This window comes from Papio anubis, chromosome 11 (assembly GCF_008728515.1).
Source record: "Papio anubis isolate 15944 chromosome 11, Panubis1.0, whole genome shotgun sequence".
NCBI lineage: Eukaryota > Metazoa > Chordata > Mammalia > Primates > Cercopithecidae > Papio > Papio anubis.
In genome coordinates, this window is record NC_044986.1 from 104,293,445 (window position 1) to 104,319,732 (window position 26,288).

The 26,288-nt window shown below is 39.6% G+C and overlaps 1 protein-coding gene across 3 annotated transcripts in view; it reads left to right on the top strand.

The window, feature by feature from the left end:
* DNAJC1 (DnaJ heat shock protein family (Hsp40) member C1) overlaps positions 1-26,288 on the top strand; it is a 241,034-nt gene that overhangs the window by 200,159 nt on the left and 14,587 nt on the right. For all 3 annotated transcript variants that reach the window (XR_002524539.2, XM_021943951.2, XM_003903454.3), the window contains exon 10: positions 24,460-24,508. Coding sequence is in view for 2 of the 3 variants with exons in the window: in XM_021943951.2 (XP_021799643.1) it covers positions 24,460-24,508 (49 nt within the window). In the remaining variant the exon portion in view is untranslated. The remainder of the gene's footprint in view (positions 1-24,459; positions 24,509-26,288) is intronic.

Genomic DNA, 26,288 nt, shown 5'->3' on the forward strand with positions numbered 1-26,288 from the left:
TGAATGTCCATATGCAAAAGAATGAAACTGGACCCTTACACCATACAAAAAAAATTTTTTTAATGGATTAAAGTCTTAACTGTAAGACCTGAAGCCATAAAATGCCTAGAAGAAAACACAGGAGAAGGCCTCATGACATTGGTCTTCACAGTGATTTATTGGATTATAACACCAAAAACACAAGCAACAAAATGAAAAATAAAGAAGTGGGACTATCAAACTAAAAAGCTTCTGTACAGCAAAGAAAACAATTAACAGAGTGAAGAGACAAACCATGCACTGGGAGAAAATATTTACAAACCATTTATCTGATAAGGTGTTAATGTCCAAAATATGTAAGGAATTCCTACAACTCAAGAGCAAAAAACACCCTGATATTTAAATGGACAAAGGATTTCAAAAGACATTTCTACAAAGAAGACATAGAAATGGCCAACAGGTATATGAAAAGGTGCTCAACATCTCTAATCGTTAGGGAAATACAAATCAAAATGACAGTAAGATACTTCACATCTCTTAGGACGGCCATCATCAAAAAAAAAAAAGTGTTGGCAGTGATGTAGAGAAATTGGAACCCTTGTACACTGTTGCTGGGAATGTGAAAAGGTACAGTTGTTATAGAAACACTATGAAAGTTCCTACAAAAGTTAAAAATGGAATTATGTGACCTAGCAATTTTAGAAAAACTTCTAGATATATATCCAAAAGAAGTGAAATCAAGATCTCAAAAAGGTATCTGCACTCCCACGTTCATTGCACCATTATGCACAGTAGCCAAGACATGGAAATAGCCTAAATGTCCACTGATGGATGAATGGCTAGAGAAAAATGTAGTATATACGTATAATAGAATATTATTCATTCATGAAATAGAAGGAATGGCCGGGTGTGGTGGCTGGCACCTGTAATCCTAGTACTTTGGGAGGCCGAGGCGGGCAGATCACCTGAGCTCAGGAGTTCCAGACCAGCCTGCCAACATGGTGAAACCCCGTCTCTACTAAAAATACAATAATTAGCTGGGTGTGGTGGTGCATGCCTGTAATCCCAGCTACTTGGGAGGCTGAGGCAGGAGAATAGCTTGAACCCAGGAGGTGGTGGTTGCAGCAAGCCAAGATCATGCCACTACACTCCAGCCTGGGTGACAGAGTGAGACTCTGTCTCAAAAAAAAAAAAAAAAAAGGAAACCCCACCATATGTGACAACATGGATGAACCCCTGAGAACATTATGCTAAGTGAAAAAATCTATAAGGACAGATACTACATGATTCCATTTTTATGAGATATCTAAAATAACCAAATTCACAGAAGCAAAAAGTAGAATGGTGGTTGCCAGGAGCTGAAGCGAGGGAGAAATAGAGAGTTGTTTAATGGATATAAAGTTTTGGTAATATGGATATAAAGTTTTGGTAATAAGTTCTAGAGGTCTGCTGTATTATGTTGTGCATATAGTTAACAGTATTTTACTCTATACCTGATTTAAGAGAGTAAATCTCATGTTATTTTAGTAAATTTGTAGAGTTGTGAAATCGCCACAATCCAGTTTTAGACATTTTCATCACCTGAAGTGTTTCCTCAATCCCATTAGCAGTCATTTCCCACTCCTGTTTTCTCAGGCTATGCTGACCTATTTCCTTTTCAGGAAATTACATTTAAATGGAATCTTATAGTATTTAGTCTTCTGTTCTCTCAGGCTACACTGATCTATTTTCTTTTCAGGAAATTACATTTAAATGGTATCTTACAGTATTTAGTCTTTCACATATGGCTTCTTTCACTTGGCAAAAGGTATTTGAAGTTCATCTGTGTTGTATTTGAAGTTCATCTGTGTTGTTTGAAGTTCATCTGTGTTGTAGCATGTATCAACAGTTCATTTATTCGTATTGTTCAATATTTGGATAAATACCTCATTTTATTTGTTCTCTACTAATTGGTCATTTGTCTTATTTCCACTTTGGTGCTATTAGAATAATACTGCCATGAACATTAATCTGTGTAGTGCTTATTAGCCATTCTTATGTCTTATTTAGTGAAATACCTATTCATAGTTTTTGCCCATATTTTAATTTGGTTGTTTTTCCTTAATTATTGAGTCGTAAGAGTTCTTTATATATAGGTTAGACATCCCAAATCTGAAAACCCAAAATTTGAAATGCTCAAAATTCCAGAACTTTTTGACCACCACGATGCCACTCAAAGGAAATGCTTATTGGAGCATTTCAGATTTCAGGTTTTCAGGTTCAGAATGCTCAGATGGTAAATAGAATACAGATATTGCAAAATCCAAATAAATCTGAAATCTGAAACACTTTTGGTCACAAGCATTTTGGAGAAGGAATACTCAACCTGTATATTATGGACTCAAGTCTTTTTTTTTTTTTTTGAGACGGAGTCTCGCTCTGTCACCCAGGCTGGAGTGCAGTGGCCGGATCTCAGCTCACTGCAAGCTCCGCCTCCCGGGTTCACGCCATTCTCCGGCCTCAGCCTCCCGAGTAGCTGGGAGCCGGCCACCTCGCCGGCCACCTCGCCTGGCTAGTTTTTTTTTTTGTATTTCTTAATAGAGACGGGGTTTCACCGTGTTAGCCAGGATGGTCTCGATCTCCTGACCTCGTGATCCGCCCGTCTCGGCCTCCCAAAGTGCTGGGATTACAGGCTTGAGCCACCGCGCCCGGCCTCAAGTCTTTAATCAAATATATGATTTGCAAATATGTTCTCCCACTGTGTGGTTTGTCTTTTTTTTTTTTTTTTTAATGGTGTCATATGAAGTACAAAAGTTTACTTTTAGTAAAGTCCAGTTTATCAATTTTTTCTTTTATAGATTATGCTTTTTAGTGTTATACCTAAGAACTTTGCCTAACCCAGGATAGCAAGAATTTCTCCTATATTTTCTTAGAAGTTTTATAGTTTTAGATCTTACATTTAGATCTAAGATTTTTGAGTTGATTTTTTGTGTTTAAGGAGATGTAAGGGTCAAGTTCATTTTTTTTTTTTTTGCTCATGGATGTTCATTTGCATTGAATCAATAGATCAATTTGGAGAGAACTGCCATCGATGTTCAAATTCATGAACATGAAATGTCTTTCATTTATTTAGAGCTTTTAAGAGTTCTGTCTTACAGTGTTTTCAGTATGCAAATCTGGTTTTTTTTTTTTAATTAAATGTAGTATTTTTTCAGCTTATGGAGAATTGTTTTCTTTTTCCTCTCTCTCTCACTTTTTTTTTTTTTTTTTTTTTTTTTGAAGATAGGAACTCACTCTGTTGCCCAGGAGTGCAGTGGCATGATCATAGATAACTGAAACTTTGAACTGCTTGGCTGAAGGAATCCTTACACCTCAGCCTCTCAAATAGCTGGAACTAGAAGTGCATACCACCACACACCCAACTAATTTTTTTTCTGTGAAGATGGAATCTCACTATGTTACCAAGGCCAGTCTCAAACTCCTAACCTCAAGCGATCCTCCCACCTTAGCCTCCCAAAGTGTTGGGATTACAGGCATGAGCCACCTTGCCCTACCAGAATTGTTTTATTTACTTATCTACATTTTTATTTATTTTCTGACAGAGTCTCACTCTGTTGCCCAGGTTGGAATGCAGTAGCGTGACCACTGCTCACTATAGCCTCGACCTCCTAGGCTCAACAAATCCTCCCACTTCAGCCTTCCCAGTAGTTGGGACTACAGGGATGGATCACCATGCCCAGCTCATGTTTTAATTTTTTATTTATAAAGACAGGGCCTCACTATGTTCCCCCAGGCTGGTCTCGAACTCCTGGGCTCAAGAGATCCTCCTGCCTTGACCTCTCAAAGTGTTGGGATTACAGATGTGAGCCACTGTGTCCAGCCAGAATTGTTTTCTTAATTACACTTTCAAATTGTCCATTGCTGGTATGTAGAAAGACAGTGGATTTTTATATACTGGTTTTGGAGCCTGTGGACTTAACTAACATTGATAGTTTAATAGTTCTGTGGATAAAAAGTTTTTCTTCTTCCTTTCCAATCTGGATGCCTTCAGTCCATTTATTTACTTAATGTCTTATTGCACTGGCCAAAACATCTAGTACAATATTGTACAAAAGTGGTGAGTGCAGGCATACTTGCCTTGTTCCTGATCACGGAGGGAAGACATTCAGTCTTTCACCGTTAAGTATGATTTTAGCAGCAGGTTTTTCATAGATGATTTTCTTTCCCGCCCCCACCCCCACCCCCAATATGGAGTTTTGCTCTTGTCGCCCAGGCTGGAGTGCAATGACGTAATCTTGGCTCACTGCAACCTCCACCTCCCGCATTCAAGTGATTCTCCTGCCTCAGCCTCCCAAATAGCTGGGATACAGGCATTCACCACCACGCCCAGCTAATTTTTGTATTTTTAGTAGAGACAGGGTTTCACAACGTTGGCCAGGCTGGTCTTGAACTCCTGACCTCAGATGATCTGCCCTCCTTGGCCTCTCAAAATGCTGGGATTATAGGCGTGAGCCATTGTGCCCAGGCTCATAGATGCTTTTTATCTGAGGAACTTCCCTTCTATTTCTAGCTTAAGAGTTTTTATCATGAATAGACATTGGATTTTGTCACATGATTTTGCTTCATCTGTTGAGATGATCACGATTTTTATCCTGTGTTTTATTAATATGGCATATTATATAAATTGATCTTTGGATGTTAAACCAACCTTATGTTCCCACTTGATCATGTTGTATATACATTTTATATGGTGCTGGATTTGGTTAGCTAATTTTTTTTTTTTTTTTTTTTTTTGAGATAGAGTCTCACTCTGTCACCCAGGCTGGAGAGCAGTGGCACGATCTCAGCTCACTGCAACCTCCGCCTCCTGGGTTCAAGCAATTCTCCTGCTTCAGCCTCTGGAGCAGCTGGGATTACAGGCACCTGCCACTATGCCTGGCTAACTTTTTTGTATTTTTAGTAGAGACCAGGGTTTCACCATGTTGGCCAGGATGGTCTCAAACTCCTGACCTCAAGTGATCCGCCCGCCTCAGCCTCCCAAAGTTCTGGGATTACAGGCATAAGCCACCGCACCCGGCCAAGGTTAGCTAATAATTTATTATGGATTTTTGTTTCTGTGTTCATGAGAGCGAATGGTCTATAGTTTTCTTGTGATGTCTTTGCCTGGCTTTGATATCAGGGTATGCTAGCCTTATAGAATGAGTAGAAAGTGTTCCTTCCTCCCCTAATTTCTGAAAGCTTGTGAACATTTGCTGTTATATCTTCTTTGAATATCTGAAAGAATTCGCCAGTGAAGCCAACTAGGCCTTGGCTTTTCTTATGGGAAGATTTTTAGTTACTAATTCATTTGTTTTTAAGTTATTATAGGTCTATTCAGATTTTCTATTTCTTCTTGATTAAATTTTAGTAATTTCTAGGAATATATTCATTTCTTTTTTTTTTTTTTTTTTTTGTGACGGGGTTTGAGACGGAGTCTCGCTCTGTCACCCAGGCTGGAGTTCAGTGGCCGGATCTCTGCTCACTGCAAGCTCCGCCTCCTGGGTTTACGCCATTCTCCTGGCTCAGCCTCCCGAGCAGCTGGGACTACAGGCGCCCGCCACCTCGCCCGGCTAGTTTTTTGTATTTTTTAGTAGAGACGGGGTTTCACCGCGTTAGCCAGGATGGTCTCGATCTCCTGACCTCGTGATCCGCCCGTCTCGGCCTCCCAAAGTGCTGGGATTACAGGCTTGAGCCACCGCGCCCGGCCGAATATATTCATTTCATTCACATCAGCGGTTGTGCTCTGAAAGTGCTTGAGTAATAAAAGTGTGGCTGATATTGTCTCCAAAGAAGATTTTTTTTTTTGACCACAGATTTCATTTCTTTAATGATGGGTGAACTATCCATGTTTTTCATTTCTTTCGGTTACTCTAAGCTGATGGTTTATCAATTTTGTTGATCTTTTCACAAAACCAACTTTTTGTTTCATTGATCTTTGGTATGGTTTTTTTGGTTTCAATTTTATTTCTACTCTGATGTCTATTAATGCTTTCTTTCTGCTAACTTTGGGTTTCGTTTCTTGCTTTTCTAGTCCCTGAAATGCATCATTAGGTTATTTATTTGAAATCTTCCTCCTTGTTTATGGCTACAAACTTCCCTCTAATATTGCTTTTGCTGTATTCAGTAGATTTTGATTTGTTGTGTTTTTAATTTCATTTGTTTCAAGAATGTTTTTAATTTTCTTTTAAATTTTTTTATTGACCAATTGGTTGTTCAGGAGCACATTTAATTTTCATATATTTGTATGATTTTGAAAGTTCCCTTGGTATTAATTTCTAGTTTTGTTTCATTGTGGTCAGAGAGGATACTTGATATGATTTTTACTTTTTAAAAATTTGTTGAGACTTGTTTTGTGGCGTAACATGTGGTCTATCCTGGAGAATGTTCCATGAGCTGATGAGAAGAATGTGTATTCTGTAGCTGTATTGGATAGTGTTCTGTAAATGTTTGTTAGTTCCATTTGGTCTAAGATGCAATTCAAATTCAGTGTTTTCTTGTTGTTGATATCCTGTCTGAATGATCTGTCCACTGCTGAGTGTGGGGTGTCAAAGTTCCCAACTGTTATTGTATTGGAGTCTATCTCTCCCTTTAGATCTAATAATATTTGCTTTTATGTATCTGGGTTCTCCAATGTTGAGTGCATACATATTCACAACTGTGCATATATATTCACATCATGCTGAATTGATCCTTTTATCATCATATAATCACCTTCTTTGTCTCTTTTTGCAGCTTTTCACTTAAAGTCTGTTTTATATAATATAAATATAGCTATGTCTTCTCACTTTTGTTTTCCTTTTGCATGGGGTATGTTTTTCTTCCTTTGCCTTCAATCTGTATGTGTCTTGACAAGTGAAGTGAATTTCTTATACGTAGCATATAGTATAGGTGGGTCATATTTTTAAAAATTTATTCTGCCAGTCTATATCTTTTAAGTGAGGAATTTAATCTGTTTACATTCAAGGTTATTATTGATAAATAAGAACTTACTCCTGTCATTATGTGCTCATTGTTTTCTTGTTGTTTTAGGTATCTTTTTTTTTCGTTTCTTCCTCTCATCATTGTGGTTTGGTGGTTTTCTGTGATATTAAAATTTGATCCTTTTTCTGCTTTGTCTATTTGCTATAACAGTGAATTTTATACTTCTGAGTGTTTTCATGATTGTGGTTATCATCTTTTTGCTGCCAGATGCAGGACTTCCTTGAGCATTCCTTGTAAGGCCAATGTAGTGGTGATGAATTCTCTTAGTTTTTACTTGTCTGAGAAAGATTTTCTTTCTATTTTCTGAAAGATAGTTTTGCTGGGTACATTATTCTTTGGTGGGTGTTTTTTTTTTTTTTTTTTTTTTTTTTGGCAGTTCATTGAATACATTATTTCATTCATTCTCTTGTACCTTGCAATGTTTCTCTGGAGAAATCTAATGGGAATCCTCTTAAATGTAACTTGACATTTTTCTCTTGCCATTTTTAGAATTTTCTCTTTGTCTTTGACTTTGAAAATTTGATTGATTATAATGTGCCTCTGGGAGGATCTTTTTGAGTTGAATCTATTTGGGGGTCTCTGGATGCCCCAGATTTGGGAAGTTTTCAACTATTACTTGATTAAATAGGTGTTTTTATGCCTTTTTCCATGTCTTCTTCTTCTGGAACTTCCATAATATGAAAACTTATTTACTTCCTGGTGTCTCATAAGTCTTGTAAGCTTTTTTTTTACTCTTTTTTGATTTTTTTTTTCCTCTAACTGGGTAATTTCAAATGACCTGTGTTCACACTCAGAGATTTTCTTTTTCCTTCTGTTAGATCAAGTCTGCTACTTAAGCTTTTTTTTTTTTTTTTTTTTTTTTTTTTTAGCTGGAGTCTCACTGTGTTGCCCAGGCTGGAGTGCAGTGGCTCAATCTCGGCTCACTGCAACCTCTACCTCCTGGATTCAAGCAGTTCTCATGCTTCAGCCTCCCAAGTAGCTGGGATTACAGGCATGCACCACCATGCCCAGCTAATTTTTGTGTTTTTAGTAAAGGCAAGGTTTCACCATGTTGGCCAGGCTGCTCTTGAACTCCTGGCTTGAACATCCACCCACCTCGGTCTCCCAGAATGCTGGGATTATAGGCGTGAGCCACCACACCTGGCTGTATTTTTTATTTTATTCATTGAATTCTTCAACTGCAGGATTTCTGTTTGATTCTTTTTCATGATATTTATCTCAGTTGAATTTCTAATTTGTATCCTGATTTTTTTCCCTAGTTTTGTTGAATTATTTATCTGTACATTCTTATATCTTGGTGAGTTTCCTTAAGATCATTACTTTTTAATTTCTGTACTGGCAACTTACAGATTTCCTTGTCATTAGGGTTTGTTATTGAAGAGTCGTGTTCCTTTTGTGATGTCATATTTCCTTGATTTTCATATTTCTTATGTCCCTGTATTGATGTCTGTGCATCTTGTGAAACAATAGCCTCTTCCATACTTTCTAGAGTGGCTTTCATACGTAGAGAAAAACTTGCACCTGGGTCTTACAGTACCAGTTGGGGAGTGGGTGGTAACTCTTTCCACGTAGGTGCAATGGTATAGTCTCTGTGCAGCTTCTTCATCTGTATTCAATGTTAGTAATAAATATGAATGCCTCAGTGGCCTAGGTTGTAGACATTTGTGGTTGTGGCAGCAGCAGTAGCATAGGTTGTTAATTCCTTGGTAGCAGGGGCTTTTGGAGTCCTTTTCTCAACTTCCCCACAGTGGGGAAACTTAGCCACAGGGGGATCCCTCTTGCTGTCAGATCTGGCATGGCCTATAAGCAGCTGCCACAGTGGCCAAATTCCAGGTGTGGGTGCTCAGAGCATCTGTGGGGCTGGAGTCCTAAGCTCAGGGTCTTATGAACCTTATTATGACACCAGGGTCTTGGGGTGCAAGCTTGCTCTCTGTGGCAGGGTTGGATGTAGGTTGCTTTTAGTGCTAGCATCTGTGACTCTGAGGTACCTTCTAGCAGCTGATGTCCAGGAGGTCAGGTTGTAGCTGTGATGCTGCCCCTGGGGAGCAGTTCACAGCTCTGGCCTGACTCCGGGGAAGAAGGTGTGCTCTGGAGGTTTGAGCCTAGGCCAGGATATGGCTTTGATTCAGGAACCTGAACCAGTAGGGCTCAGTGAAAACTCAGGTCGCTAGATGTGAGGCGTAACTCTACAATCTGGGATGGTGGGGCTCAGCAGTATTTCAGTCTCTGTAAGTCCAAGTGCAGTGGCAGCAAGTAGCCCAGAATGGCTGAGCATAGCTGTCGTTTGGGCCATGAGGGGCAGAAAATGGCAGAGCGATAACACTCCTCCCCAAACAGGGAGGTGTCTTAACAGCCCAGACTCTAAGGTGCTGGTCCAGCTCCAGAGAAGCAGGATACTGGAGTTGTTTGGCCTGTAGGGTAGGGTGTCTGAGCTTAGTCACTGCTCTGTTTCCCTGAGACAAAGGGTAGTACATCAGGTTAGCCCTGGGATGCACAGCTTCTCAGCTCAGCCAAGGCATGAGTTCCCCAGGGGGCAACGTGCTGCTATAGCTCTGGCCTACAGGGGTGTGGCTGCCCAGGCAGCCCAGGCACCATGGATGCAGGGCTCCAGCAAAGCCCTCTTTCCAGTGGAGGCAGTACACAGTTCCAGCTCAGGCCTATAGGGGCAGAGCACAGCCTCAGCTGACAGAGGTAAATGGAGCTGTTCTGTCAAAGCACCCTTTCCTCAGGAGGGAGAAATGGTGCTTAAGCTCCAGCCCAAGGTGATGGGAGGTGGGGGGTGGAAGTTCCACCACTGCTTGATTCCACAGGGAAAGGTGCTCACAGCTGAGCCACTTGGGGATGTCAGACCACTGACCCAAGGTGCTTTGATAGGAGGGTAGCCTCAGGGATGAAGGGGTGCCATGACTGCTAGCCCCCAGAGCAAGACTACTCCAGCATTAGTTCCAGTTCCAAGATGGTGTGGCATGGTGACCGTGCAGGCCACAGTGGGAGGAACACAGTATTGGCTACTTCTCTGGGGAAGCAAAGCTGTGCAGCTTCTTGGCAGCTCCCTTAGCTGGGCTTAGTGCCTGTGAGGACTGCAAGCGACCCCAGTGGTGAGGCCTGTAGGTGTCTAAGGTGTTGGTGGGAGCTGCTGGGATCCTCTTGCCTACCTTTTCATCAAAGACAGAAGTGGCCACCTGGTTCCCAGCTGATCCTGGCTGGGGGATGGAGTGGCAGAGGACTGGCATTTCCTTGTGTTCTTTATGTGACTGTCCTGAGTTTCTGCACTCACCAGGGTTGCTGTTACTTCTTTGACATGCTCCAGCACTCTCCTTTGGTTATTTCTGTTAAAATGTAGTGGTTTATTCATTGTTTTGTTTTTGGCTGTCTTTATGGAAGGGACAAGCACTAGGGGCCTCTAGTCAGCCATCTTGCTGATGTCACCTCCCCAAATAACTCTATTTCTTCTTCTTCTCCTTCTCCTTCTCCTCTTCTTCCTTCTTTTCTTCTTTCTTCTTTTTTCTCTTCCTCTCCTTCCCCTCCTTCCTCCTTCTCCTTCTTCTTTTTTCTTTTTTTGTGATGGGATCTCGCTCTGTTGCCCAGGCTGGAGTGCAATGGCACAATCTCAGCTCACTGCAACCTCTATCTCCTGAGTTCAAGCAATTCTCCTGCCTCAGCCTCTTGAGTAGCTGGAACTATAGGCACCCGCCACCATGCCCGGCTAATTTTTGTACTTTTAGTAGAGTTGAGGTTTCACCATGTTGCCCAGGCTGGTCTCAAACTCCTGACCTCAGGTGATCCGCCCGTCTCGGCCTCCAAAAATGCTGGAATTACAGGCATGAGCTACCACACCCAGCCAAGACTCTTTCTTCTGAGTAAATTTTACAACATTTGATTTTTCTAGGAATGTATCCCATTAAACTAAATCTTGAAATAAATTGGCATAAGGTTGTTAATATTATTTTATTACGTACTTCCTCCGTTATTATAAAATATAAATATGTAAAACAGCTTAATGAGTAGTTATACAACAAACAAGATTATAATTTTCATTAGTACCAAGAAAATAACATTAATAGCGATATCCGGTAGGGATAGAAGGTAATTGGATAGACAGAAATTCCCATTTTAGTCCAGGCACAGTGGCTTATGCCTATAATCCCAGCACTTTGGGAGGCCAAGGTGGATCCCCTGAGATCAGGAGTTCGAGACCAGCCTGGCCAACATGGTGAAACCCCATCTCTACTAAAAATACAAAAATTGGCTGCTGTGGTGGCAGATGCCTGCTACTCGGGAGGCTGAGACATTAGAATCACTTGAACCCAGGAGGCGAAGGCTGCAGTGAGCCAAGATCATGCCAGTGCACTCCAGCCTGGGCGACAGAGCGAGATGCCATCTCAAAAAAAGAAAAAAAAATGTATATATATATATATTTTTTTTTCCCCATTTTAAAATCAAAACCTCATCATTACGTCTGAAATGAATTTTCAAGAGATTGTTATGGGTGGAAAATCTGAAGGCACCCAAATGTTAGATGAAATGCCTGAATTTACATAGTAAACAACCTAATGTATGATCTGGAATTACTCTTTTCCGCTCTCTTTATCATATTATAACTCAGGTGTCAGATGGACCTCTCTGCCTCTTAGAGATCCAGAACCAGTGGGCTAAGACCACCAATGACTCTATAGTCCATGAAAAATCTAAAAATATTCCCATTATGTGTGTTAATTCCCAAGGTGTACACTCTTCTTGCCTCACGCCCCTGTATTCTAGTGTGTCCCCTTTGTACTATACGACAGTGAATTTCTCAAAAAAGAATCTACTCATCCAAAAGCATTAATGAGCAGGAGTGGATCTAGGTTAAATGGAGCTCGAAGTTTACACAGTGATCGACATTCCTAGTGATCTTATAGGGGAAATGGAGGAACGCCCTATAACAAACAATTTAAAATCCACACATTACATACTAGTTATCGATATCACTGTGGTCCAGTGCCCTTCTTAGTCATACTATTTCCAGTTGCTTTTCTCCCTTCCCCTTCTCCTTTTTCTTTTTTCATCTTCCTCTGCCTTCCATTTCCTGTCACTTTCTCTCTTCCAGATTAACCCTCAACCTGGACTCCATGTTCTTTCCTGTGTTCTACAGAGTACTTTGCCTTTTCCTCTGATGTCCAGGTGGCAGTTGCCATCTAGGCCCAGGAGGGCAGGGAGAGCATTCAACTTCCACTTGGAACACTTGCCAGACTATCCCTTCAACAAAGACAGTTTTATTTTTCAAAGGAATTCTAGAGCCATCTCTAGAATTTTGTTGTATTTTTGACTGCCTACTTTCCCCTGTCAAAGGACATGGAGTAAATGTTCTGGTAAAGGAGTAACAAATACTTGCAGGCCTTGGACCAGAGGATATCCTCCTTCAGTTTTCTTCTTCTACAGAGGACACACCTTGAAGAGGAGCAAAGGCAATAGTTGAGAGGGAGGAACGAGATACCTGCCAAGCCTGCTGGATTCTTTCAATCCTTGCAAATTAGTAGGGTGACACATATCACTGGCAGATACATCTGATGAACACTGGGGAAATTGAAGTACAAAGGGCTTGCATCCTGACTACCTCCACACAATGGGAAATTGGCAGTAATGTAGCTTAAGAGTACAGAATTGGCCTCTTTCTTGAGACATGAGGCCAGACCCTCAAATTGCCAGTGTACAAGCCTGTTTGGATTGCTATTTCCTTGCTTTGGCCAATATTGATTTATAAATAAGACCTTTTTAAAGCAAGAAGCTGATTTTTTTTTCTTATAAGCACAGTTCTAATTAATCTGCAGTGTCTTGAATGAATATGCAAGTAAATAGCCCAATTGTAAGCCTCTTGAAATGGATAGGATAATACCTTGCATATACAAACTACCATTCTCAGTGCAGTGATGTACTAAGTAAATACTTAATAAATCTTTGGTATTTGGGATATTTCATTAATAATGTGACATCCAGTGAACCACACAATATTTGAACTAAAAGGAAATCATGAATGCAATCCTTTTGTTTTATGGACAAAGATGTAAAGTGGGAAGAAAACAGGATTTAAAAGGAAACCTGCCTTAGGTGTTCTGACTCAAGTATATGACTTTGCAGGTCCTCAGATCACTCTGAGCTTCAGTCAGTTTTTTCATCTGTAATATCAGCATTTTTGTTTTCTTTTTTGAGACGGAGTCTCACTCTGTCATCCAGGCTGGAGTGCAGTGGTGTGGTGCCATCTTGGCTCACTGCAACCTCCGCCTCCCAGGTTCAGGCAATTCTCATGCCTCAGCCTCTCAAGTAGCTGGGACTACAGGTGTGCACTACCACGCCCAGCTAATTTTTGTATTTTTTAATAGAGACGTGGTTTTGCTATGTTGGCCAGGCTGGTCTTGAATGCCTGACCTCAGATGATCCACCCGCCTTGGACTCCCAAAGTACTGGGATTACAGGCATGAGCCACTGTGCCCAGCCTGTGATATCAGTTTTACAAGGTAGTTGGGGGATGAAATGTGACAGTCTTATGAAAATACTTTGTTAATAGGAATGAACTGTTATGCAATTGTAAATCACATTATCACTTTTGTTACAGATGTGAGTTTTTTTTTTTTTTTTTTTTTTTGAAAGGGGTTCCCGCTCTGTCGCCCGGGCTGGAGTGCAGTGGCCGGATCTCAGCTCACTGCAAGCTCCGCCTCCCGGGTTCACGCCATTCTCCGGCCTCAGCCTCCCGAGTAGCTGGGACTACAGACGCCCGCCACCTCGCCCGGCTAGTTTTTTGTATTTCTTAACAGAGACGGGGTTTCACCATGTTAGCCAGGATGGTCTCGATCTCCTGACCTCGTGATCCGCCCGTCTCGGCCTCCCAAAGTGCTGGGATTACAGGCTTGAGCCACCGCGCCCGGCCCAGATGTGAGTTTTAAAAAGAGATAAAGAAGGCCACAAAACTGGTTATTGTCAGCCTAGGCCTACAACTCAGACCATTCTGACTCTTTCTTAGGCCATGTTGCCCTTTTGGTTTAGCAAAAACGTGATTTCAAACCCTGCATATGTGGCAGCACTGTTCTTTGTCATACTTTGATCTGATAATATCTTCAAAGTGAAATCACTTGGTTTCCTGAGGGTGCTGGGCTAAAAGGGAGTAAATGTGAGAGCAAGGTATTTCATGTCCTGAGAGACTGGCCAGTTTATGTGCCTATGCTCCTAAGGGATTCTGCAAGCAGTGACTCACAGGTATCCTTTTGAATATTTGAACCACAGAAATATTCAAGGACTCATTAAGCTCTAATGGAACACTTTTTCATCTTCTTTAGTGACTCATTAAAGCAAAGCATATTTGCAGATTACAAGAAGCCATTTCTTTCTATATCTCCTATTTAAGATTCTTATACAGTCTTTGGATCCTATTAAGTGTTCTGTGTTACTAGTATACTGAATCTGTAATTTGTACTCACTCATCAGAGCCCTATATCCTACCAAAAGGATAGTATCTGCTTTAACTTTCAACCCTGTATCAAATTTACTAGTAATAATCACATACACTTTGAATACTATGAATGATATTCATAAAAGAACTGGTTTAGCTCATAGTATAGTCTGTGGTCTGGTGATGTTATCATACTGCCTAGTAAGGATTTATTTTATTACTCTGAATTATATATAACACCTTCTTACGTATAGTTAAGAATGCAGCAAGTCAATAGAATGGTGATACCTGAGCTATTACATGTTAATGCAATTTAAAATTGCCTCCTTGTCTTAAAATTTGGGGAAACCATTAAAAAGAGAATAATATGGGTGAATATGTATTATGTTGTTACGGTGTTCACTAGTAGAGTAACAGTATCTGCAAAACCACACAACTGTCTTTTTGCATAAGTGTTTTCTCCCAGGAAATGGCTATCCACATTGCTTATAGAGGTAATCAGTTAATGAAAGACCTTCTCTTTTAAAAGTTAAGATGAACACAATTATCATATCATATTTTTCTATCTAGACAGATAATCCATAGAAAAGTTTAAAGACATTAGAGAAATAACAAGAATGAGCACCATAGCTTTCTACCAGTTGGAAACATTTTTCAGGTGGCTTATTTAGGAGGAGAAGGGAGAGGAGAAAAAAAGTACTTTTTCAGAGTGGTTTTTTTTAATGTTCAAGTAACAGAACATGCTTTGTGTTTGAACGCTGTGGTAGTTCTCACTTGTAATGAGGGCTAAATTCAAGTGGAAAGTTGACCAAGAGTAAATTTAACAAATGAAAATAATGAACTTCACAGTTACATAATTTTTGTTACTAGAGTAATACTTAAAATATCACTGACAGCCAGAATTTGAAAAATATGACTTAAGGTTATTTTCCAGATTCGGTACTTATTTTATGAGTTACCTGAAGATGCCAGAAATGTGAACATATACTTTATATAGCTCAGAAAATTGGAAAATTCTTCTTTATATTGAACAGAAATACGTAACCACGTAACTGTTAACTGATCCTAGCTCTGGCTTGTGAACTATAGTTTTCATTTTGCTGATTTAATTTTCTGTTAATTTCATCTGTTTTTACTAGAGGGAATGCAACCTATTTTAGTTTTTTTTCATTCACTGTACCCTTACCTATCATAAGTCACAAACTTAGACCATAGGACCCCAATTTCATAAGCATTTTAGAGATAAATTTGGGCATTAGGAAGAGGAGTTAGAAAGTGTTTTCTGCGTGGAATCGTAATGTGGTGAAACATATTCCACCACAGTTACAATCCATGTGACTGTTAATGCACTTTGGATTGTCCAAAAGCCTACCCAAGCCAGTAGCCCACAATATTAGTTCCTCAGATACCAAAGAAGAAGGGGGAGGCCTCATCTGTGTGAAACCTATATAGGAATAAATGTCTTCTCCCAAGAAGAGGCTACAGAAAGTCCCATATCTTCTGAAACTGCACATGATATAAAAATAGAATGACTAGCTGAAAAATTTATTACATACTGTCTGAGAAAATAAACACTAAACATTTTGAGAGTAAATTGGTACCCACTTTACTGAAAGTCATTCAGATCTAAAGGAGAGAAATATATTTGGTGATGACTATGGTCATGGAAAGATGAATTTACTTTCCCAAACTGACTTACTATCTTACTGAGTCACCCTGGCATTGAGCTTTATATTAGACCACTACTTATTTAGAAGTTTCTTTATCTACCTGGAATCATAAATGATCATTTGAAGATGCCAAACTTGCCCCCAAACAAAAATATTTTGCCATCATCCACCATGTGTATGGCTCTTCCCAAGACAAAAACTAGTGAAAAGGGAAATTCTCAAAAAACAAAAAAAGTCACTTGCAGTTATTGTTTTTATGAAACTGTCTTATAACAGCAGGAGATGTAGACTTTGCAGAGTAACTTGAATATTAACATTGGACCACACAGAATTGGAAAATGGACTGTGCTTTGCCTCTGTCTAATGAACCTATTATAAGTTCTAAGTTGGCCTTTTAAGTGAGGGAAAAAAAGGTATGGCCCCAAAATGACAATAGCAATGTCACATCGTTTCCATTATTTGACAGTAATGATCTGAAGGACTCAGATTATGTGTGATGGATAAGCTAAATTGTGATAGATGCTGTATTCAGAATCTACTACCAGTATAAGGTAACTCTTTTCTCAAACTGAGTCCATGACTCTGTAGAAACAGGAAGCTTGTTCTTGACTATGTATCAGGAAACCTTAAGTCAGTCAAGGCTATGTTCTAATACTAGAATATCAATGCTAGGTGAATGATTCTCTAAGGTAATTCATCCCCACGTGCCATTAGAATGTGTTTACTGGGCAGGATTCTGATGTTAGGGATCCATTTGGCTATAAGAACATACATTAATATGTTTAATATATTAGTTATTCATATAAGATAAAAAATGTATATGAAAGGCTGTAGCATGACTTTAAGATGCTAGAGAGTTATATGAATCTTAAGTTATGAGATTCTGAGGTCACATGTATTTGTGACTTTGCCAGTTGACCTCAAATGAAAAGTTTATATGAATTCCTTGTGTGACCATATATGTCACAACTTACTTATCCAGGCAGGAAGCAGAGAAAAATTTAAATTCTACAAGATAAATCATAAGCTTTTCTTAGAATTATGCTCTTGTGCTTGATTTATTATTTAGGTAAAATGCAATATATTCTGTATCTTTATACATCTTTGTATGTCCTCTAGTAATCTTTAAAGCAAAAAAAAAAAATTACTAAGGAGGGACATTTATAAAAAGGCCAATTCAGGAAGATATAACAATTGTAAATATGTATGCGCCTGATAACAGAACACCAAAATACATGATGCAAAAACTGACAGACTTGAATGAAGAGATGGACAGTTAAACAATAATGGTTGGAAATTTCAATAGCTCCCTTTCACCTAACATATTTCTAAAACACGCCATCTAACAATAGAATATACATTTTTCTTTACACATGGAACATTGTCCAGAATAGACTATATGCTAGGACATCAACAAACATCAATAAGTTTAAAAGGATAGAAATAATACACAGTATGTTCTTTAATTCTAGTGGAATGATATTAGAAATCAGTATCAGGGAAAAAAAATCAGGGCAAATCAAAAGATGTTTGGGAATTAACACAATCCTAAATAATCAGTGGATCATGGAAGAAATCATGAGGAAAATTGGAAAATTATCAGAGATGAATGAAATTAAGACATGATATACCAAGACTCAAGGAATGCAGCTAGCACACTTCTTAAAGGGAAATTTATAGCTATAAATGCCTATGTAAGAAAGAAGAAAGATCTCAAATCATTAACCTTTCCACCTTAAGATACTAGAAAAAGAACAAACTATACCTAAAGCACACAGAAAAAAGGAAATAACAAAAAAATAGGGCTGCGATATGGTTTGGTTCTGTGTCTCCACCAATTCTATATTAAACTGTAATCCCCAGTGTTGGAGGTGGGGCCTTGTGAGAGGTGATTGGATCATGGGTTGAATTTTCCCCTTTGGTGCTGTTCTTGTGATAAAGGTCTCACAAGATCTGGTTGTTTAAAAGTATGCACCATCTTCCCCTCGCTCTCTGTGCCTCCTGCTCTGGCCATGTGAAGTGCTGTCTCCTAGTTTGCCTTCTGCCATGATTGTAAGTTTCCTGAGGCTTCCCCAGAAGCCAAGCAGATACTGCCATGCTTCCTGTACAGCTTGTGAAACCATGAACCAATTCAGTCTCTTTTCTTTATAAATTACACAGTCTCAGGCATTTCTTTATAGCAATGCAAGAACGGACTAAACAAGCAGAAATGAAAGAAATGGAGGGAGGCTGAGGCAGGAGAATGGCGTGAACGTGGGAGGAGGCGGAGCTTGCAGTGAGCTGAGATCCGGCCACTGCACTCCAGCCTGGTCGACAGAGCGAGACTCCGTCTCAAAAAAAAAAAAAAAAAAAAAAAAGAAATGGAGAACAGTAAAGAAATAGAGAAAATCAGTGAAACCAAAAGCTGATTCTTGGAAAATATCAAGAAAATAAACATGCATTTAATTTAAGTAAGATTAACCAAGAAAAAAAGAGAAAGGACTCAGATTTCTACAGTCAAAAGTGGGGGGAAAAAAGGATATTACTGCCAATCTTATATAAATAAAAAGGATTATAAAGGAATACACCCATGAATAAATGAATATCAAGAAATTAGATGGCTGTTTTTCTAATAGAAGTGAAATGGATAAATTCCTAGAAAGACACAAACTGCTACAACTGAATCAGAAACAGACAATTTTAATAGATAGACTTGTAATTAGTAAAAAGATTGAATTAGTTATCCAAAACCTATACACAATGAAAAGTCCAAGTCCAGATAGTTTCGCCATTGAATCTACCAAACATTTAAAAAATTCCAGTGCTCTCAAAAAAAAAAAAAAGGAAGAGGGGTGAATATGTCTCAGCTCATTTTATGATGGCAGTATTGCAGTGATGCAAAACCAAAGACATCGCAAGAAAACTACAGACCAATGTTTTTATAAATATGGATGCAAACAAATACTGACAAATACCACCAAACTGAATTCGGCAGCTTATAAAAAGAATTATCACCATGATGCTAGGCATGGTGGTGTGTACCTGTACTTGCAGCTCCTCAGGAGGCTAAGCAGGGAGAATCCCTTGAGCCCAGGAATTGGAGGATGCAGTGAGCTTTGATCACACCATTGTACTTCAGGCTGGGTGAAGATTTATGTTAAAAAAAAAAAAAAAAAATCACCCTGATCAACCATGGAACGCAAGGTTGGTTAAACATCTCAAGATCAATTAATGTAAATACCTCATGTCAGCAGAATAAAAAGCAGTATCACACAATCATCTCAAGAGAAGTGTTTGAGCCGGACTCGGTGGTTCCCAACACTTTGGGAGGCCAGGGCAGGCTGATCACCTGAGGTCCGCAGTTCAGGATCAATGTGGCCAACGTGGCGAAACCCCATCTCTACTAAAAATACGAAAAATAGCCAGGTGTGGTGGTGCATAACTATAATACCAGCTACTCGGGAGGCTGAGGCAGGAGAATCACTTGAATCCAGAGGCAGAGGTTGCAGTGAGCCAAGATTGTGCCATTGTACTCCAGCCTGGGCAACAGAGCGAGACTGTGTCTCACAAAAAAAAAAAAAAAAGTGTTTGGCAAAATCCAACACCCTTGCACTATAAAAACACTCAGCAGACTAGCAATAAAAAAGAAGTACCTCAACCAGATAAAAGAGCATCTACTAAAAACCCACAACACCGTGTTTACTGGTAAAAGAATGATTTCCTGCTAAGATCAGGAACCAAATAAGGATGTCTGCTCTTGCTGCTTCTATTCAGCATTGTACTGAAGTCTTAGCCAGGGCAGTTAGGCAAGAAAAAGAAATAAGATGGAAAAAAAGAAGTAAAATTATCTGTTTGCAGATGGCATGATTTTATATGTAGAAAATCTTGAGAAGTGCACTAAAAAAAACCTTGGAACTAATAAATGAGTTTAGCAAGGTTGCAGGATATATAGCAATATTACAAAAATCAGTTTTTTTATGCATTTACAGTGAACAACCTGAAAATGGAATTAATAATTACATTCATAATTGCATCAAAAAGAATCAAATAGGAATAAATTAAACAAAAGAAGTGAAAAACTTTAACTTTGAAAACTATATAACATTGTTGAAAGAAATTAAAGTCTAATTTAATTTGGAACTCTTAAGTCTTCCTGGCCTTAGATTTGGCAGGGGATTCTTAGATATGACACCAAAGGCACAAGCAACCAAAAACTTCAAAATTAAAAAAATAGATAAATGGGACCTCAGCAAAATTTAAAACTTTTGTGAGTCAAAGGACACCATCAAGAAAGTGAAAAGGCAACCCAAAGAGTGGGAGAACTTACTTGCACATCTTATGTCTGATAAAAGTACATGTACCCAGAGCACATCAAGAATCTCACAGCTCTGGCCAGGCATGGTGGCTCATGCCTGTAATCCCAGCACTTTGGGAGGCCGAGGCAGGCGGATTACCTCAGGTCAGGAGTTTGAGACCAGCCTAACCAACATGGTGAAACCCCATCTCTACTAAAAATACAAAAAATTAGCCGGGCGTGGTGGCGCATGCCTGTAGTCCCAGTTATTTGCGAGGCTGAGTTGGGAGAATCAGTTGCACCTGGGAGGTGGAGGCTGCAGTGAGCTGAGATCGTGCCATTGCACTTCAGCCTGGGCGACAGAGCTAGACTCCATCTCAAAAAAAAAAAAAAAGAAAAAAATAATCTTACAACTCAATAATAAAAGGTTAAATGACCCACATAAGCAATGGATACAGGATATGAAATAGATATTCCTCCAAGAAAGATATACAAAAGTCCAATAAACACATTAAAAAATGCTCAGTATCAGTCATTAATTATTAACTATTAATTAAGTTAGGGACCTGTTAGAAGGTGTTATATTAGTTTGGTCAAGTGAGAATGAAGGACTGGTGCAGGTGGTGGAGGTTTGAGAGAGTAGGGAACAAATGGAATTGATACTATGAAGCAACTGGTTGGGGAAGGAGAGAAAAGTCCAAAAATGGACTGTTAGATTTTAAGCCTAAGTGACTTGGGTGATAAAACTATTAAGCAATGGAGGAAAAGCAGAGAAGTTGTTTTATTAGAAAAACTGATGAGTTTAGTTTTTGCATTGTTTAGTTTCAGGAACTAGGAGACCTGTAAGAGATTTAATGGCAGTTAGAAAGTAAAGCCATGTAGTATAGCACAAAGAGCACTTGGCTTGTTTTTTTTGCTATAAAATGAAAGAGTTCGATTTAAAAGGTGGTTATGTTATAGTGATTGAGAGCAAAAATTTTAGATTCCTACTTGTCTGGTTTTAGCTTCTCAGTAACTGTTTAACTTGGATATATTATTTATTCTCCCTAGGCCTCAGATTCTGTAAAATCAGGATAACAGTTCTATGCCTACCTAATATCGCTACTGTGAGGAATATGTATACACACACAACTTATTTAGAACAGTGCCTATTGCATAGTAAGCTTAATGTTACATAGGTGAAGTCCCTTTCAGATCCGAGGATCCATTGTTGCATGGTCAATTTCTGTGAGACTGGCATTCCAAGGTAGAAGTCAGGGCCAGAGATGTAGGTTAATCATTTCTTTTCTAAAGTATTGTTGACTAGATGGGATGAAATACCAGAGTAGAAAGTGGAAAGAACATGGGCAGAATGTTGAGGAACACTTCTATTAGGGAACAAGAGGCAGGAGTATATAGGAGAGGCCAGTGGAGGAACATTCAGAGAAAGAAGGAAAACTAGGAGATACTCTCATGAATGCCAAGTAGAATAGAAAAGATAAAGTCAAGGGAAGATTGTCTTTTAGAGTAGACTACTTGAGCTAAGTTTGAAGGTTTATGGGATGTATCTGATGGACAGGGAGAAGTTGAAGATGAAAGCAGATGACTGATGGCACATAGTTCTGTGAGGATTCAAGGGGCAGATTTAGCCTCAAGGGGAAGGAATGCATTTATTTCTTTGAATTAGGATAAAAGAAGGGATGGATATGTGGTGGGGCAAGCAAATTTTTGAGCTGGGAAATTCAGAAGTCAAGGAAGCTCATGTTGGATAAATTCAGTTTGCTTACATTAAATAGGAAGCAAGGTCATCTGTAGAGAGAGTGGAAGGTAGAGAACAAAATTGAAAAGTGTTTCCACGCAGCTTTAAATGTTCTGATTCTGCTCTTTGTATGAATGGAAAACAAATGATCTATTTCAGTTGTAACAGGTAATATTTACTGAGCCTTTAGTGTCTGCCAGGTATCATGCTAAGGGTTTGTTTCAAACTGAAAACATCCGTAAGCGGCAAATGGTATTAGTAGTGGTATCCACACATTACAGAGGGTAATATATGAAACAGAGAAAGGATGGAAAATTGCTGTCTGTTACCCAGCTGAGAGGTGGAACCAAGATTGAAGAGCAGATCTGCCTGACTCTTGGCTCTTAATGATCATGCTTTCTGACGTTTTACTTTCAAATTTCATTAAAGCCATGAAGTGTTGGTTCAAGAATATACATGGATTAATGGGATAGAGAAATATAGAAAAATATAATAGCACATGTATACAGCCGAACATAATTTTAATGAAATTCATATTTTAAATAAATGGAAAGTATGGCTTGTTAGATAAGTGTATTAGGGCAATTAACTATTCATTTGAAAAAAATTAATAACTTTAACCCCATATTTTAAAAAAATATACAATAGAAGTCAGAACAGTGGTTATCTGTGGCAGGATAGAGATTGCATTAAGGGCACAAGGGAACTTTCTGGAGTAACAGGAATGTTCTGTAATTTTTTTTATTTTTATTTATTTATTTATTTATTTAGATGGAGTCTGGCTCTGTCACCCAGGCTGGAGTGCAGTGACGTGTTCTCAGCTCACTGCAACCTCCACCTCCTGGGTTCAAGCAATTCTGCTGCCTCAGCCTCCCAAATAGCTGGGATTACAGGCATGTGCCATCATGCCTGGATAATTTTTGTATTTTTAGTAGAGACAGGGTTTTGCTATATTGACCAGGCTGGGCTCAAACTCCTGACCTCAAGTGATCTGCCTGCCTCGGCCTCCCAAAGTGCTGGGATTACAGGCATGAGCCACCATGCCCAGTCAATGTTCTGTAGTTTGATTGTGATGTTGGTTACACAGGCAGAGATTTTTGGTCAAAACTCATCAGATTGCACATTTAAAGTCTGCTCATTATACTCTGTAAATTTTATCTCAATTTAAAAAAAGCCAAGTGCAGTGGCTCATACCTGTAGTCCCAGCTACTCAGGAGGCTGAGGTGGGAGGATCATTTGAGCCTAGGAGTTACAGGCCATTCTGGGCCACATAGCAAGACTGCAACATAGAAACATCCCTTTAAAAACAAACAAACAAACAAACAAAATAAGTTGACAGAGAAAGAGAAGATAAAACAAAAATAAAGCAAATCTATATGTAGATCTCAAAGACATTGTTAAATGAAGAAAGATCTAGCTATAGAATGAGACATGAAATACGATGCCATTTATATAAAGAAAAAAAAATGACCACTAGACCAAATTCTTTCTGTGGATCCACACTCATATGTGTGAAGGTATGATGGTTCTTGGGTACAGCTGCCCCACTCCACCAACAGATTCTTCCTCCAATGTCAATCTCAGATGATCTTAGGGTTTCCTTCCAGATTGCAGAAAGGAAGGACTTTTATCTTATAACACCATTAGCATAAATGTCATTTTCCCCACTGATTGCAATACTCAGTGGTAGAATATTCTCCAGTGAAGAAAGATACTCAATTTCTGGAAATTCTAGGTTTAAAAAATGACCTGTTTGCATAATGAAAGCAGTATCTTTTTTTTTTTTTGAGACAAGGTCTCACTGCCCAAGCTGGAGTGCAGTGGTGCGATCTCGGCTCACTGCAACCTCCGCCTCCTGGAGTTCAAGCGATTCTCCTGCCTCAGCCTCCAGAGTAGCTGGGACTACAGGCACCCACCATCTTGCCCAGCTACTTTTTATATTTTAATCGAAATGGGGTTTCACCATATTGGACAGGCTGGTCTTGAACTACTGACCTCAACTGATCCAGCCGCCTTGGCGTCCCAAAGTGCTAGGATAACAGGCATGAGCCACCATGCCTGGCCTTGAAAGTAGTATCTTTTAAGAAGCAGCCTTGTATAACAGAACTGTCATTGAACTAGAAGGAGTCCAGGTATGTGAGTTCTTGTCCTGATTCTGCTGCTGAGTGGATGGGTGTTTTGGAGCAATCCATTTAATCTCTGTGGGCCTCAATTTTCTTGTTAATTACATTAATGGATGGGACAGATGACTGAGGGTCTTTCAGACCTGAGATCCAGTGAACCCTGTTCATTCACATGGAGCTTACATGGAATAGTTTCACTCAGCCTACAGTAGGTACATGGAAAGTAAGATTTTTGCTTTTATGTTTTGAAACAGGTGACAACCAAAGCCAAGCAACTGAAGGATTCAGTGACCTGCTCCCCAGGTGAGTTCATACTTCCTCTGTCTCATTAATCTAAAGTGATTTCTTCTAAATTAATCCCTTTTTATAATAACTTCTTTAAATACAAGGGTCTAGAAGTTTTGCCTAATGAACTCTAAATCTGGTCGCATCTCCAAAAGGGGTTGAAATACGGGCACCAGCAAGCCAGTCCATCCCTGCATATTCTGGTGCCGAGAAGATGTATTTAATTAATAAGGTTAAAGAAATATACAGATCGTCTTCTCTAGTTCAATTTGTGGGGACGGGGAACGCAGGAGAAAGCCCATCTCTGCACACCACGCAAATGCTGTGTGCACACTGTTTCCCCGCACTGTCCACCCCTGTCACTGCCGCACTTGCAGAGCTACCCTTTGGGATAGATGACAAACAGCTTTCCCAAGCATTTATGTTTTTTGGTTTTTGTTTTTGTTTTTTTTGAAACGGAGTCTTGCTCTGTTGCCCAGGCTAGAGTGCAGTGGCACAATCTCGGCTCACTGCAACCTCTGCCTCCCCCGGATTCAAGCAATTCTCCTGCCTCAGCCTCTGGAGTAGCTGGGATTACAGGTGCCCGCCACTGCACCTGACAGATTTTTGTATTTTTAGTAGAGACGGAGTTTCACCATGTTGGCCAGGCTGGTCTTGAACTCCTGACCTCTTGATCCTCCCACCTCGGCCTCCCAAATTGCTGGGATTACAGGTGCAAGCCACCATGCTCGGCCGCATTTATGTTTCTTAAAATCAATTTCCTCCAAGATTAACTGGAATTTTGTTAGAGTCTCCATATTCTTTGCTTAGAACCAGGAAGTAAGAACATGCCTCAGAAACTTTCCAACCTAACTCGAATACAGGTGCCAGGGAGAGTAATGCAGACGAACAAGCCAACGATTAGCAAACCCAGAGATCTCAAAAAGCCATCCCAGCCAGGCATGGTGGCCCAGCTCTCGTTTCAACTACTCTAGAGGCCAGGGCGGGAGGATCACTTGAGCCCAGGAGTTCAAAACCAGCCTGGGCAACATAGTGAGACCCCCGTTTCTGAAAAATAAACATAAAAATAAAATAATTTTTAAAAAAGAATTCAACTTGGAGTTCTCCAGGCTTTAGCAAAGAGGACATTTCTGGATTTCTTTTTCTGCCAATGAAGTTATTTCTGTGGGCATGGAGGCAGAGATGGGGCAATGGAATGTTACATAACAGAAGTCTACTTCAAGACATTCTCCAAAATCATACCATTGAAAAGGCAGCGCATCTCAGAGTAAGGAACTGACATAGATCTTCCTGGAGCTTTGGTGGAGGGGGTCAGAAGTATGAAGAAAACAGGAAATGTGGAGTTGAATATTTAAGTGTGTCTCTGAGGCAACCAACACTTGTGGCTGAGAGAAGGCACCAGAAGCAGCTTTGAGCAGAGAGCAGATCCAGCATTAGGACAGAGAGGAAAAGAAGCAAATCCATGTGATATTTGGCCACATCCAAGCATCCTGTGACTCTCTAAAAGCACCATAAGGTCTTTGTCACAAATATATTCATTAAATTCTGTGTTTTGTTTTTTAATAGCCTTTAAGAAGCCAAAGGATTTTGAAATAAAAGTATTTCTTCTGATTATGTTCACAAATTAACAAAGAATCCGTAAGCAGTGTGATCCATTTAAGTCACAAAGCTGTGCTTCTGAAGTATTATTAGATATTCTAAAATTGTTTCCTAAGATTTGGGTTACCTTTCAAAGGGTTTGAAATGGATGGTTTAGAAAACACAGCTGGCTTAATAGGCTAGCACAGGGGAAAATGAC